General features: G+C 35.5%; 1 protein-coding gene across 2 annotated transcripts; it reads right to left on the reverse strand.

Annotated features, from left to right (window-relative positions):
* Positions 1–796: 796 nt before the first annotated feature.
* On the reverse strand, positions 797–3,969 carry LOC110705909. Of its 2 annotated transcripts, XM_021883825.1 has the most exons (6): positions 3,698–3,969; positions 2,645–2,885; positions 2,442–2,538; positions 1,518–1,608; positions 1,351–1,419; positions 797–1,047 (listed from the first exon to the last, which is right to left on the reverse strand). In XM_021883825.1, the coding sequence occupies exons 3-6, from the start codon at positions 2,471–2,473 to the stop codon at positions 913–915; spliced, it is 327 nt and encodes a 108-aa protein (XP_021739517.1). In that variant the 5' UTR covers positions 2,474–2,538; positions 2,645–2,885; positions 3,698–3,969; the 3' UTR covers positions 797–912. The 2 variants fall into 2 exon arrangements, 1 of the variants encoding a protein (XP_021739517.1); XR_002508142.1 differs by lacking the exon at positions 1,518–1,608.
* Between the last annotated feature and the right edge of the window lie 12,337 nt (positions 3,970–16,306).

Here is a 16,306-nt window from a genome sequence, read left to right on the forward strand (position 1 = left end):
ATCCTCCATTATTTTGAAAATTCCTATTCTAGAAATTCTCGTTCCTTGGCTTCTTAAGGTTACCTTGGTCACTCGAATTTCCAAAATCCTTACGCTTTTCTCCAACACTCCCACTCTCAGGTGCAAACCTGACATTCAAGATGTACAGGTGCGCTGCTCTCCCATACACCTTATCAAGAGTCTTAAAAGTCTTTACAACCAAGTCCTTCTCCAACTGTTTGGTCAAACCTTGCTCAAATCTTTGAGCTTTCAACTCCTCAGTAGGCACTACTTCAGGAGCAAACCTCGACAAGTTCATAAACTTGCACTAGTGGAAAAAAGGCCATCCGTAACGGGCAAAAACAGCCCATCCGTAACGGGCAGTGGCCGTTACGTATGCGGCCGTTACGGATGTCCTATCTTATTCGTAACGAGCACCGTCCGTTACGAATAATAGGTTATTCGCAACGGGCACCTAAAAAGCCCGTTACGAATAACCCATTATTCGTAACGGGCATTTATGTTGCCCGTTACGAATAATGGGTTATTCGTAACGGGCTTTTACAATAACCCCGTTATTCGTAACGGGCTTTTTAGGTGCCCGTTACGAATAACCCCGTTATTTGTAATGGCTTTTAAGGTCCCGTTACGAATAACGAGGTTATTTGTAATGGACAACTTCTGCCCGTTACAAATATTGTGAGATCCAATTAAAAAAAAATCCAGCTCATGCTGGAAAGCTAGCTGACACAATTATTTTATCAATTAATATATATATATTATATATATTATATTATATTATATTATATATATTATACAAGTATAGTATACAGTAAATAATTAACGAATAATTTTTTCAAAAAAAAAACGAATAATATACAATCAGCAAAAACTGCTTTAATTATTTCCTAATAACTAAAACTAAAACAAAGATTACATAATAATGGGAAAAAGGTTCTTGTGGCTTCCTCCGTCGCCACCAATCAAGGGAAATTGCAGGAGCTGCAAAAAGTAAAGCGGCACCTGCAGCACCATCTCCAGGAATAGCTCTAGTGGCACTATTGGCAACTGAAAAGGCATTTGGAAGATGCATCAAACATTGAATCATAAACTGGACAACATATTCTAACAATAAATATAATCTAAAACATATTCTAAGTAGACTCGAAAAAAAAAGAACAATAGAAAACAAATTAACATACCCTAAGTAGACTCACAAAAAAAGAACAACAGAAAACAAATAACATATATGCAAAATTAACCCAACAGGATCCATCAGTAATCTAAGTAACCCAACATAGCAGAACTCTTGTAATTACAGAGAAAAAGGTGGGAAGATCATAAGAAATGCTCAAATGATAGTTAGTGCACCTTAGCCACCGATAGTGGAAGCAAAGCAGATCCACCCTCAAATATACAAGCGCAATTGGAACCTAATGTCTGCATAAGAAAGGCAAATTTTATAAACTACCATACAATTGTTCAAGATGGAGCTTCTCAATCATCAAAAAAGAATAAGTAGAGGAATTAATTATTACAATATTGCTTATAACTGTGAAAGGGATATCAAGAAGAGACAAAGAGCTCTGATCATCGTCAAGGACTCCAATATATGATCTACCTTTAAACCTAAAACACAATACCAAGAACTAAAAGCATTATTTTTCAAAAGGACAAGATAGTCAAACCCAAAGACAATCATACAATTCTTGGTAAAAAGTGAAACACAACAATCAAACAAAGTTACAAAGGTTTAAAGAGTTTATTGCATTTTACATTTGTTGCAAGAAAGTATTCTCTAAATTTCCAACAGAACAATGTTGTTATAGAGGATAGACATGAATTAATGTGCATAGTCAAGCTACCACCGAGAGTTATAGCCTAAGCCCTTATTTATTTATCTTTGTAACCCTTTTGCTAGTTCAATTAAAAAGACTCAAGCTTCCTTATTTATTTTACAATCAGTTTACAAAATTCACAACAGCAACATCAGTCTCACATCCAATTCTATCAATTAAATTAAGCTAACAATCAAGGAAAAAGACTTGTCAGACTGTAACTCAAACAATATACAGACAGATCAATGGCTGAAAATCAATCTATAGACTTACTGCACTACATGGAATAGCAGCAACACTAACTCCATACTCACACATATAGCCACAAATAATCTTAGATGTAAACACAAAACCTCATTCTAACAATCACTTCTAGCTGATTACTATGACTTGAGCAAGCAGATCTCGAAAGGATAAGAGAATGCATATACAAAAATAGTTTAAACCCATTAACAGAAAAACTAAACAATAACAGGACAACATTAATTAATTGATAAAAAAATCAGCTAAAAAGTCACAGATTCAAGAAACTAGCAACTAAATTACCAAATTATAGAAAACAGCAAGTCCGCAAGAAAGTAAGTAATGAATTCAGAATATGAAATGAATAGAAAGAGAGAGAACCTTCCAGATTGTAGAGCGGATGGCGGGAGCATCAGGAAGACCCATGGATGCTAACCTTACTCAAATCATTGGTTACATACGAGCTTTAGATAACACCCTACACAGAAATGAGATAACACCCTTTAATCACACGAAAATTAATTGATAAAATTAGAAATAATAAATCTGAAGCAATCTTGATGAAGGTGTTTTGTTTATGTAACCTTGCTCAAATCATTGGTTACATACGAGCTTTAGATTCATTGCATGGGTGAACCAGAGTATGTATTACCCAATATACGAAGCACTAGCATTATACCATATATATTCTCCCCTTCTATTTTCTTTTTCTCTCTTCACCTTCTCCTGTAACCTACTCTGACATAAACCTTATGGTGGCCTCCTCTCATTGATCTTGAAAGAACCACCATTACAACCAAGCAGTAAATGCAATTTTCTATCTTCCTGCACATTTGTTCAAGCCATAAATCTTAATATATGTAATGTCATTACTAATAAACACATAAGACAGACATATATAAAGCAATAAACATACATATATAAAGCAACCACAGTCACTGACTCAATGTAATAGTTCAGCAGAATTTATATGCACAAACTAAAATTCAATCACTTTACATATTCCTAAAATTAATATTTTATTCAAAAATAAATTGATTGAATATTGTATCAGATAAAGAAGGTTTATAATTATTTGTGTATATTATGTATCAGATAAAACATTACCAAGGGTTTCAAAAAAAGAAGACATCACTAAGGAATAAAGAATCTAATATTTAGATCCATATGACTCCAAAATCACGACAAGATTGAAGTGTAAGTTGAACCATTTGACAATTTATAATGAAACCAAGCCAATTCTTCTAATTTGTAATAAAATCCAGAAACATGTAGTAGTAAAGTAATTAAAAGTAAATCATCCGACAAAAATAGTTGACAAATTGTAGTACAATTACACAAGATCTGTAATCGAAAAAATCAAAACCACAATTAAGTAGATGCGATCTTGAGATAATAATAATAATGTATGATAAAATAACAATGAATTAATGGAACATAAAATGAAAAATTAAATTACATGGATCGGTGCAGCAAAAAAAATTACATAAGAAATTCTAGGAGCAAAATTGATTGTTATCATCTTTAATAAATTGAGCAATATTCAATAAGTCACCTCAAAATAACCCGAATTCGACCATAATGACTTGAAAAATTGATATTCAACGGTTAATATATGAAAAGAAAAAAGAATTTACCTCTGATTTTGTTTCAATAACGAGTTTAAGCTCAAAAGCTTTTACAATGGAGCTTCGACGGAGGTGAATTACTCAAGATTTAGCATCATGGATTTGAATCGGATTTCAGAGATTACCAAAGAAATCATACTCGAAACGTCGATTTTCGAACAATTGGTCCGAATAAGTTGACAGAAATTCACAATTTAGATCTAAATAACGAAGATCTGCAATTTAAAGTTGTAGATTGAGGAGATAGAGAGAGCGAAAGAGAGATATGAGAGAGGGAGAGAGAGGGGGGGGGGGAGAAAAACGACTGACTAATTTCTCAAAACCCTAATGTAGTGCTAACACGTGATGGAATTGTAACGGACCTGATTTGCCCGTTACGATTAGAGCAATAATTGTAACGGACAAATTTCTGCCCGTTACGAATACTGTTTATTTGTAACGGCCAAATTTTTGCCCGTTACAAATATCAGTTATTTGTATCGGACCTTTATATTGTCCGTTACGAATCATCTATTTGTAACGGATTTAATTATGCCCGTTACAAATAAGGCGTTACAAATGAACTTTTTTCCACTAGTGTTGTTATAATACTCAGTAATCGACATATTGTTCATTTGCAGATTGATGAACTCTTGAGCCTTTTGTTTCCTTAAGAATGGTGGATAGAACTTCTCCCTAAGTTTGGTTTTGAAAGTCTCCCAATCAAAATTAGCCTCAGCACGAAGCACGTTTCCATTATCCCTCCACCAAATATCTGCCTCTTCCTTCAAATACATTGCAACTTGATCCACACTCATATTCTCAGGGCAATTCAAACCAACAAAGATCTTATCGAACTCCCTAATCCAATTCTCCAGAAAAGTTGGGTTTGCACCTCCCTCAATGTATGGTGGCTTGACTTGGGAAAGCTTCTTAAACATCTCACCCGCAGGATCAGGATTATCATTGCGGTTTTGGTTCAAATTCTCAGCTAGTAGCCTAATAGCAGCAGCTAAAGCATCGTTGTTAGCCATCCTCCTTCTCTGCCTAGAAATGTAACACACTCTCAAGCCGACATCAACACGAAAGAACTCTCTTACTTAATAAATCACATTCATAATCATCAAAAATATATATTAAGGTAGAAAGGTGGACACGCCCACACAATCGCCCCTAATAAGTCACTTTTAAAGGAAATGATTATTTAATTTTAATCATTCCTACGCACACAAAAATTAAATAAAATAATTCCCTTGATTCAATTCCACCAAAAATCCATGCATCAAGTGTATAGCATCATTAAATAAACACATATTAGTAGACACACAATTACATGCTTCACACAAACAAATCATTTAAACATTTCACATTGCACAAAGAATCTCATTCCATTCCATATTACATGCTTTAATCCTTAAACATGATACAAAGTGATCACTAAAGTAGCACCTTTAGATAAAACATACACAATTAAATAACTTGCATAATCACTTCATACAATAATAAAAAGACAAAAGAATTAATTTCAATGCATATAGAAAGAAATAATCTATCCTATACACCCTTTTTAAAGCTACCCAAATCTCACCGTTAAATAAAATAAGCACACAAGTTAAGACAAACTAAATAATTAAATTCATTTTATTTCAAAATAACTAAATAATTAGAAAATATATAAAACAATAAATACACTTTTTTTAATAAATGCCGAAATAAATATATTAAAATAGAATTATTTTTGAAAACCTAAGTTAACTTTAAATAAGGTAGTTAAATAAAACTCATTACATTTAAAACGTTAGGCGCCTAATAACTTTAAAATTGGCTTTAGTGGTAATAAAATCTAACCAAAGCTCCTAGATACCACTTTGTAACACTCCAATAATTCCCCCTTTTCCAAACCACTTAATTTAAATAAAATAGTGGAGAACCATTGACATGTTACCGCCACGTATTAAAACGTTAAGGCTTTATCAAAGTATCGCAGCGGAAAACCAATACATAAGTCTTTAAAATAACATAGTTTTGAAAACCAATAAGTCAAATCTTACAAATTGGAACCATATAAGGCCCTTATTTAAAACCAAACAAATAATAAAAATCCAAAACATAAATGAATAGCAAAGCATAAATGAGTTCAACAAAAGAATCGAATACTCTCAATCACACCAATCCCTTGACAATGCGTATGTCAAATGCCCAAACTTCACATCATCAAGCTAACCTGTGCAATATTTCTCCCCAATAATACAAGTGTAATAATGGGATCATCACAGGGTCATTGAAAGGCGAAGGCCATGACCAAAAGAAAAACACACACAAAAGCACGCAATCAGCAAAGCTGAGTACATACAAGTTACAACGTACAAAACCTAGCAGACTCAATTAATTAAAGTAAATAAACATACAACACAATTCATTAATCAAGACTCCACACTTAGACAATTCAATTGACTCAACATACTTACTAACCAATTCCAAACACTTGGCTCTTTATACTTAGTTTGATTAATTTAATTTGGAGTAAGAAAAAGACGAGGTTGTCCAATCCACCAAATCATTTTGGTCCCAAATGACCATTTAAAATACAAGTTTAGCGCGATGCAAGAATGGGCGCAACTCCATTCTCACAAAGTTAGTCTAGGATCCCATCTAACTTTCATTATAAAATAAAAATGTAAATACCAAAAGAGAAGAGGACATGTTGATCAAACAAGCCTCGGAAAGCCACGGGCTACCACCGTGTACTCAACCCATAATTGTTAATACTCTAGAAGTGCACGCTTTCCAGAGTTTTATTGCTCATCCATGTTTCACTTTACGTGATTACAAATTTAATTAATAGCCGACTCATTCAAGAAGACCATACATAACAATCATACATCAATTCACTTTTAATCTTTTTTAGGACAATGGTGATCACATCACGAGTTGTCCCTTAATTCCATTAAACTTCCAAATTATCCAAATTGTTGAACATAGTCAACTTACCAAAATATGTCTCATAAACATAAGCACATGATTTAATTAAATGTATAACCAAATATTTTTCATCCAAGTGTTCTCTAATCATGAAACTAAGTTCTTTTCTTTGGTACCTAAACATGATACTACTAAAAATGGAGTAGACATGTACGTACCTCGTGTAAACAACCCTTTGTGCCACTTTTAATTACTAAAAGTCTCATAGGTAATAATCACTTCCTTGAAAACAACCAACAACAATAAATTAATACTTAACCAAATTTCCTACAATATAATTTAGATAAAAACTCCTTAAAACTTCATCAAAAACATGTTTTTATACTTAATTAATCATTAGAAATGCAATAGGAACAAAAGCCGCAATTTAATTGCTCATTAGAACCCTAAAATCCCAATTTCATTAAATTGAAACCCTAGGTTTATAATTCATAAAATCTGAAAATTTATAACATTAATTATAATATGAAATCATAAGTTTAAACTATCAAAAACATGATTTTGATACTAAAAATATAATCTTTATACTAAAAAATAAAAACCCAAAACAAATTGAATTAACATTAAGCAAGGTAATGAAACAAAGGAGGAAGAAGAAGGAGCCACGACTGGGCTGCCTGGTGGTCGCCGGCGGTCAGATGGGTGGCGGCAGGGAGGCGCCTCGGTGGTGGATGGGCGGCATAAGGGGTGGCAATAGTGAGTGACAACTCACGTAGGAAGGAGGAAAGGAAATAAAGAAAAAAACAAAATAGAAAAAGGAAAAACAGGGCGACAGCAATGAGTCACAACTCACGTAGGAAGGAGGAAAGGAAATAAAGAAAAAAAACAGAAAAGAAAAAGGAAAAAGTAAGGAAAAAAAATAAATAAAAGAAAGGAAAATGAAAAATAAAAGAAAAGAAAAATAAAGGGAAAATAAGATAAATAAAATAAAGCGAAGAGAGTTTACTAGCCTTTTTGTGAGGGGAAAACTTTGGAGATGTATGGGGTATTTATAGGAGAGAGAGTGGTGTAGGGTAAGTAGTAAGATTGGGCCTCATAAAATTAATGGGCCAATTAAGTAAGTAAGATGAGTTTGGCTTTGTTTGTTTGGACATGAATTATAGAATGAAGGTATGTATAAAAATTTGTACCAAAATAATTTTCAACTCAAATTAAAAATTGAAACTGTTGAAATTAAATTCCGAAAAAATACAAATAAATATTATAAATAAAATATAATTTCATTTATAATATATTTAAAAATACGGGGGGTTACAAATTACATACGCGAATAAAACCTGCGTCCAACTGTTTTTGTACTTTTTCTTTTATTTTTAATTCGACATCAAGTTTCATTCATCGAAGTTTTTGTTTTACTGATTTAGAGGTAGGGTTCAAGGGAATGGTATGTTCCGCTATTTTCCTATCTATTCCAGGCATGTCCTTGTATGACCAAGCAAACACGTCTTCGAATTCTTTGAGCGTCGAGGTCGATCGCTCTTCCGGATTTAGAGTTAAGCCAATTTTGACTTCTCTTTTATTTTCGTTAGTTCCTATATTAATTATTTTAGATTTTCAATGATAGGGTTCTTTTTTTCTCGTTCATTCATTAGTTTAACCAATTTATTAATGTTATCATCTTCATTAGATTGATTGTTATAGCATTCGAAAGATTCAAGAGAAGGCATATACTCGGAAATAGAGCTCATATTATTAAAATCAAAAGAGAGTACATCAAGAGAAGAATCCTTTTTGGGATCTTCTTCCTTAGAACTAGAAAATAAAGACTCAGTAATGGCCACAAGGCCTAGATTTTCAGCTTTCCTAGAGTATAATAGATTCATCGTCCGATTCTTCAAACATCTTCCCTTCGCCTGTGACGATTTTCAGCTTATCGCCTTTGTGATTGGTCCATTTGAAAGATTTCCTCTATCCATGCTCAAAAGTTTCATTTGAAAGGGTGATCAATGAGGTTGGGTCAAAAGCTTCATCTTGAATGACGTTTTGATTACTCATTGTAGCGACATGATTTTTCTCTAGTCCAAATAGCAAGTTAAATGCTTGTCTATCATAGCACCCTGGAGTTAGGTGATTTGATTTAACGATACTATGATCGTCATCCAAGAAGTAGCAATCATGAAATATTTCAAATCTAGGCTTCTTGATTCCTTCCAGAACTAAGGGTTCTGGAAATTTATAGCACGGGTAATCTTCTCCCTCCCTAATGAATTTCCCATTAAGGGTTTGTTGATAGTATGGGAGTAAAGTGATTATCCTTTTCTTATTATTGTCTCTATGTGCTTTGTTTTTTTCATTGTGAGACTCCAATTCTTCTTTTGTTGGTTTATATCCCAATCCAACTGAGAAGTTTTTCTTTTGGATAGGAAGTAAGAGAGATTTCTTCATTCCTATTCCTAAAGGCATCCCAGGAAAGTAACTACTCTTGAGTAAGATGTTGTTTACTATCCGAGTGGAATATGAATCAAGCTTGAATGGTTCTTCAAAGTCTTCTTCCATTTGAATTGTGTAGATTGGCTCCGCGGCGAATCCCCACATGTCCTCTTCATCATTATCATGGTTAATTTCAAAGAATGATTGAACATTTATTGCTATTTTAAGTGGAGAAGCATGTATAGTCATAGGAAGCCCTTGATAGTTCAACCTAATCATTTGATGAAGTGAGGATGGTATTGCGTCTCTGAACAAAAGAGTTTGAAAGGATTGTCCATGCGTCCGAACAAAAGAGCTTTGATGATATTCCCACGCGTCTCTGAACAAAAGAGCTTTGATGATTGAAAGTTTGTTGCGATAATATTCCGAAGAAAAATTTCTGAAGACCGACGCTTGCCAATCTCTAAAGCTCGCTTGAACTTTGCTTCAGCAAAAACCAGTATGTCGGTGTCTCCGTGATGAGCCAATTCTTAGGCGTTTTAAGCTAAGTGAGACGTCTTTCATCAGGTCGATCACTTATTGTGATTGTAATCAAACTGACTACTTAATCATGTCAAATTGCTTATAGGGGCTAACTGGCGTACCAAGGAACCCAAAATTGTTGTATGAGGTAGAAATCACCTTTCTGAGAGTCTTCGAGCTCTGTCGCTGCTGAAATATCTCTAGCGCCAAGAATTGGCTCCGCCGCCAAACGCTGAGATCTAGCGCCAAGCACTGAAATCTATTTCCATACGCTAGATGTTGTCGTCTGGCGCTGGAGTAGGGTCTTCCCTATTCTGCTGCACGTACATTTATTTTTGACTATAAAACTTTGCCAATTTCTTTAATTATCTTAGGGTTGACCTAAGGTTTAACGTTGCTTGACTCATCGGCTTGACACGACTCATGGTATAAACTTGAATCTCTGTGATTGACTTGAGGTTGACTCAACTCGAAGTGTTTGACTTATGGGACTCATGACCCGTGTGTGCATAGTGTTGATTATGCGACTCGAACATGCTAAAAAGCAAAAATTTTCCGTCATTTTTGTGGAGGGTACCGAATTTCTCCCGAAAAAGAAAGATGTGAAAAAAGAATCAAAGTTTTGAAGGTGCATGTTGAATGAGCTTAGTCAAATGTTGTTTCTCACAGTACAAGGATTGTAACATCTTAGACTATCCTAGTTGACTCCATAATGAAAGTATTTAGGTAACTTAGGCACGGAGGCTAAGCACTTCATACTTCAATGCAATGATGATTATCATTGATGAGTGATTTTGACATGACAAGGCATGCTTCATCGTTATGTTAAGATTTCATGACAAAGGGTTCCTAAGGGAATTATATTTGGTCATGTATCTGTGCGGTGTGTGAAAGTGATACTAAAGTTAGGCCGCAAGGGCTAAGTGTGTAGAAAGATATTATTTCAAGAAGAGTCAAATGATGGCGACTCTTTAGGCTAGGTAAGCTAATGATGTAAGGATTAAGCCTCCAAGTCTAGCTCTAAGTGAATAGGGATGAACACAGGGAATCCCTTGATATGATCATGGTATAATTGTGTGAATGAATGCATTTTTATTACGGCCGCACCTCAATGTGAGGTTGCCTACGTATCCGTTAGGAACTAGGCCAAACGTTGCTCTAGCCGAACCTCGCACAAGTATGTGTATAACTCAAAAAGGTCTTTTTAAAGGGGTTTTAACGTGGTTAGGCTAAAGGTTATAGAAGAAGAAGGGGATAAAGGCTACAGACCCTAGATAAGCCCCTAAGGTGTGCAACTTTGCTTTTGAATATTTGTTTTTATACTTGAGTTTCTACTCTTTTTTTTAGCTCTTTTTTCTTTTGCTTTAGCATTTATCTTATTTTTATAAGTGTGGGCAATCCCGATCATGCGGTCTATCACTCACTTGGCATTCATGTTTCTCATGCACGGTACCGAGCACTCGATAAGAGACGCAATCCATTTAGAAGTACTTAGGAGTTCCCAAATGTCGTTAGAGCGTTTGACCAATGGATCTTCCATCTCAAGTGGAGGTGGTATTGGATTTTTTACTTGAGCTTGAGTTTGATTTTGTGTGGTCGAAGATCCATTTGGTGGTGGTGCTTGGTAGACTCGCCCAGAACAATTTAAATGATCTATCTCATTTGGGTTAGTTGTAGGACTCACAAACCAAATTTCTTCTAAAGGCTTTGGATGTGCCTCCATTTCAAGATGTTCCATGAGTTGTGCTTGATGCCATTGTTCATCCAAGGAGAGATTCGATAAATCTTGCGACTTCCCCAAGAAATGATCCCAATCAAGCATTCCATTTGTTTCTTTTTGTAAACAAGATGGAGGTGGGACGACGGCATACTTAGAGACATATAAGTCTTGAAAGTCGTCGTCCCATAGTCTACATACTTCATTAGTTTCCCCTATGAGTATTGTGGATAGAGGTTCTCCTATAGGAGTGATATAGTCTTCATCGAACATATAAGGATTAACGTATCACTCTCCATATGGTCTTCCTCGATGTAAAATATCCCTAAGGGGGATGCATTATTGTTAGGGTGGGAATTCTCCCATCGTCTAATAAATCTTGTATTTTGTGCTTTAAAATATAGCAACGTTCAGTATCGTGTCCAACGCCTCTATGATAAGCACAATAAGCATTATCATTCCATTAAGGAAACCTCCTTTCTGGTGGAGTGGGTGGTGTTGGCCCTTTTGGCGCAAGTAAGCCTTTTTCATTTAATTTTTCTTACAATTCTTTATAGCTTACAGGAAATGGAGTAAATTTTCTTTCTTTTGTCCATCTTTTTCTAGGATCATCATGTCGATTTGTGTTATTGTATTGCGTGGAAGTCGCAAATACGTCAATAAAGGATGATGCGTTATCATTCCCCTTCTTGTAGTTATTGTTAGGTTGATGATGATGATGAGGTTTTTTTGCTTTTATCTTTAGCAAGATCATCTTCAATCCTAGTAGCCACAGAATAGACCTTTTGAAAAGTGTCTAAACCAAGGTAACGTATATGTTTGTTGTACTTTTCATGACAGTTGTCAATGAATTTTTGTATTAACTCGAGTTCAGGCGGCCTTTGGGCAAGGTGGGCCGTCTTTTCTTGCCATCTACCATATAAAGAAAGGAAACCTTTATCATCGTCTTGCTTAAGCATCTCGAGTTCACGTAAAGTTGACTTAAACTTTACGTTACTCTCATATTGGGTAATGAAAGCCGAAACTATATCTTCCTATGTTGCCTTGAATTTTGGATCTAGCCATAGTACCACTCTCTCGCGGTTGGGTCTAGGGATAAAGGGAAAGTCAAAGCATAAAGCTTAGGATCAACTACCTTTATTTCCATAGTACTAGTAAAACACATTAAATGATTTTGTGGATTATTGGTTACCTTAAATATTTGCAAGTCCGTAGCTATGAACATTTCCAGTAAAGCAAGTCTTGGGGGAGGAGCAAACTTTTCTGCTTCAAATTACTTGTTCCCCATTGTAGAACGAAGAACTAGCTTCTCCAATGACTTTTCTTTGATGAATAATTGTTCCATATTTTCTTGTAAGGCTAAGGTTTCAACATTTTTCTTTTCACCCTAATCTATTTTCTTAATTTTTCTCTGCTCGGCCTCTTGAGCCTTTTCCTCTCCCAAACGAAGAATATCTTGTTGAAGTTCTTTGATGGTTAGCGTTGTTGTTGGAATAGAATTTGTTGTCGAAGAAAAGTGGTTTGAAAGGGGTTGATCTTTTGGTGGTATACGTAGAATGCGAATGTCCGGGAGTCCTCTTTCCCAAGCTTGAAAACTGGCCCTAAGTACGAAAGGATAAGTAAATCGATACGCTTGTTTAAAAAGGGAGAAAAAAAAGAAAAAAAAAAGAAACGACGCAAAACATATTCAAACGGATAACATCACCCTTAACAATTCTTCAATGAAGATATTGTTCGGATGAGTCAATTTATCTTTTGAGAAATCAAATGACTCGTTCAGTGGCGCGTGCAAGTGACTCAGTTGCGCGCGGCTATCGCAAGCAACGGAATATCTTGCGCTGGGAGGGGTCGCAAAACTCACTGAGTTACACCCGCCACCTGCTCGTAGGATTTTTTTTTTTTAAATTCAAGCATTTTTTTTGTTATCGTTTTTTTTTTGTTTTTTTATTTGATTATTTTTATGATATCCTTTAAATATGATGCTAAATCACGAAGAGACAACTTCGTAATTGGGAACATAGATCAAACTAAAAAAAAAAAGAAGACTATCCTAACACGTTACATATAGTCACATAAGCATGCCATAAGTCAAGATTCACGCAATGCCATTCTAAGGTCAAAAAAGGCTTGGGTTTCCAAATGTACCATATCTTAAGAAATGACGCACAAATCAATCACTCAACGTGTTGACTCACGGAATCGCCCTCCCAACATTTTATTGGTGATGTGGGTGGGATGATTGTTATTGATTTCGGGATAGAAGCCTAGTGTTGGCGACCCCTAGTCAATGAGCCAATCCCCAATGGTTTAAGTGTGCTATGCTTATGCATGATGCAATGTTGCTTGTTTGGTTTTTACTCTTGTGCAAAAGGAAGATATTATGCATTCAAGTCTCGCTCTCTAACTAAAGATTATTCAAGTTAATTCTCGTTACAACCCATAGGTAACCTAGTGTTGGAAACGTTGTATCATCACTACGAATTAATCATGTAACCTCTAAGTCCCTAGTGGAGTTGCCACTATAAGGAGGGGGCTCCCATCGTAAGGGGTCCCCTCCTTTATTGCCCATGGCCCTTTAAAAGACTAAGACTTTACACTTGTTAGAGTGTAGTAGGATTTGAATTCCTGACTGTTTTGGGGACCTTGAATTAGAATTGATTCTATCATTACGCTTTTTTGTAAGAAACAAGTAGGAAGTCGCCAATGAGTTTTAGGAAAACTCATAAACCTCGTTCATGCCTTTCTTCATGTGGAGTTCATGGAATAATTACCACGAATCATAAGTTTACTCATGCCGAAATTGGTCTATAAACCAGAAATGAGTTCGGGAGAGAGGGTACTAAAATAACGTTCCCTTTAGAGGGGAATCGTTATCCTAGCCCTAGTGCGGCCTCTACTAGCTCTTCCTTTTTTACAATTTCATCACCAAGCAATATATGAAATGCGATCCTAAAACTATGTTAGTTGATTTTATTTACACATACCAATTCATGTAGGAATTACATCGTAATGTCGTTATTCTTTATTTAATCAAATTCGTGAAAAGGACAAGAAAATAAATAATATTCGCCATGGGTTAAGTGATCAACCAATAATTATTTAATTCAATTCTAATCTTTATTTAACGCAAGATACTATGTGGAATTGATTAATTAATTATTTTAAAGGTGATCAAACAACACTAATTAATTAATTAAGGTTCTTATAAACAAGAAAATAAATGTGATTTAACTAAGTGCTCGGGAATTTACCACTTCTCTTTGATAAATCTCCGTTTAGAATACTTATGGACTCCTTCTTGTTGGGGAACCTCCATCGTAGTAACAAAATATCAAAAGGGGTGAGTGTTTAGGACAAGAGGGGCTAGGTTGCACAAGTTCACAAGTATTTCGCCAGAGTTTTAGGTTATTTTCTGTTTGTCTAAGCCTCGATTTAAGCTCTTATTTGTAGGGAATGATTAGGTTTAGGGTTACGAGCATTCTGCCGTAGCAGGTGTCGCGCGCAACAGGATGAGTTGCGCGCGGCATCCCAGTGCAAGTGATTAGGATGCGCTGCTATGGGCAGCGCAACTAATTGTCTTGTGCGCAGCTTTATGGTAAGATTCGATTTTATATTTTCCGTATAATTCTGAATCTTCCGCAGCGTAATTCTGGAGGTTGCGCTAGGTGTCGTGCGCAACTGAATTAGTTGCGCATTGCAGCTCAGCACGACTATTTGAGATGCGCACGACTTTTTCTGTGGCTGCACTAAAATTAAACCTAGGCGCTCCAAAATCCGTCATTATTAGGTTTTAAGCACGGGCTTAAGCCTAATTATGATCGGGTTTAGTTAATTGGACCTTTGTTCTGGCTTTTATCTTTAATTTGGGCTAGTCTTTCATGTTTTGTAGCTTAACCAGTTCTCCATAAGTATTCTTCACTTTTATATCCAACACGAAGATGGTATAATTATCGTCATTGCACTTCCTGTTGGGACAGGAGGCCAAAAGTAGATGTATACAGTTGCATCAACTAATTGGACTTTTAAATTAGTTTTTTCAAGTTTAAGAAGTTGAAGACTAGATTGCATGTTACGTTTCTAGCATACATAAGGTTACTTAGCAAAAATATTGCTTCATTTTCTGCCATGGTAAAGTTAAGAACTAAGAGTTGAAAAGGGAAAGGGAGAAAATGACTATGTAGAAAGAGAAAATAACACCATGTAAATGATAACAAATAAGTTTAATATACAGTAGGTAATAACAGTAGATTAATATTGTGGATATTTAAATATTGGCTTCACAAGTACAACATTTATGACATCATAAATACCAAACATATTGTTAATGAGAATATTTTTTACTACCTACAAGTGTTCCTGTCATAATATAAATAACATTACTTTTATAAGGGGATTAGCCTTGACCAAGTCATCTAAAATATCATGGCGCATCACGCGCCTCCTCAAATGAGCCATGGGGCACAGGTACCCTGGCTGAATTAGTTCCCGCTCACAGTAAGGGTCAAAGAAGTCAGGACGAGGTCCAGGCTAAAAAGGTCAAAACGCACTGCTTTCAGCAGTACGACTACTACCCGGCTCAGGCAAGAAGGAAGAGGCCATGGAAGTACCCGCCCTGCTCGCAGCAGGGGGATAATCAAAAGGCATAACCATTTGAATAGGAAGGGGAGAAGAAGCAAGAGAACTAAAAGGAGTGTGCACAGAGCGCTCCTAAACGAGGAGAGTCGGAAGAAGAAGAGTCTGACTTAGTGGCCGCGTGAGGATCACTCATATTCTGACGGTCAGAAGCGTCAGACATTTTAAAGATCTACAAACACAAAGAAGCCCCTCCAAAGAAGAGAAAGAAAATGGGGTGCCAAGAGTAAACAAATTAGTTTATTCTCTAAGCAGCAAGTGCAGGAAAGCATAACAACAATAGGAAAAAAAAATTGAATATACAAATACAACAACAGAAGAGGGCAAATTGAACGGGGACAATCAGAATTGTTCAAAAGACGCAATTTTACGAAGGAAAACACAAAAAAAAAAAACAAAATTAAACATAAACATAC

This window comes from Chenopodium quinoa, unplaced genomic scaffold (genome assembly GCF_001683475.1).
Source record: "Chenopodium quinoa cultivar QQ74 unplaced genomic scaffold, ASM168347v1, whole genome shotgun sequence".
Classification (NCBI taxonomy): Eukaryota; Viridiplantae; Streptophyta; class Magnoliopsida; order Caryophyllales; family Amaranthaceae; genus Chenopodium; species Chenopodium quinoa.

Coding starts and splice junctions, on each gene's coding strand:
- LOC110705909 (XM_021883825.1), bottom strand. CDS start 2,473: ATGCTCCCGCCATCCGCTCTACAATCTGGAAG. Junction 1,609..2,441: donor TCCGCTCTACAATCTGGAAG/GTTCTCTCTCTT, acceptor ATTGTGTTTTAG/GTTTAAAGGTAGATCATATA. Junction 1,048..1,350: donor TTCCACTATCGGTGGCTAAG/GTGCACTAACTA, acceptor ATGCCTTTTCAG/TTGCCAATAGTGCCACTAGA.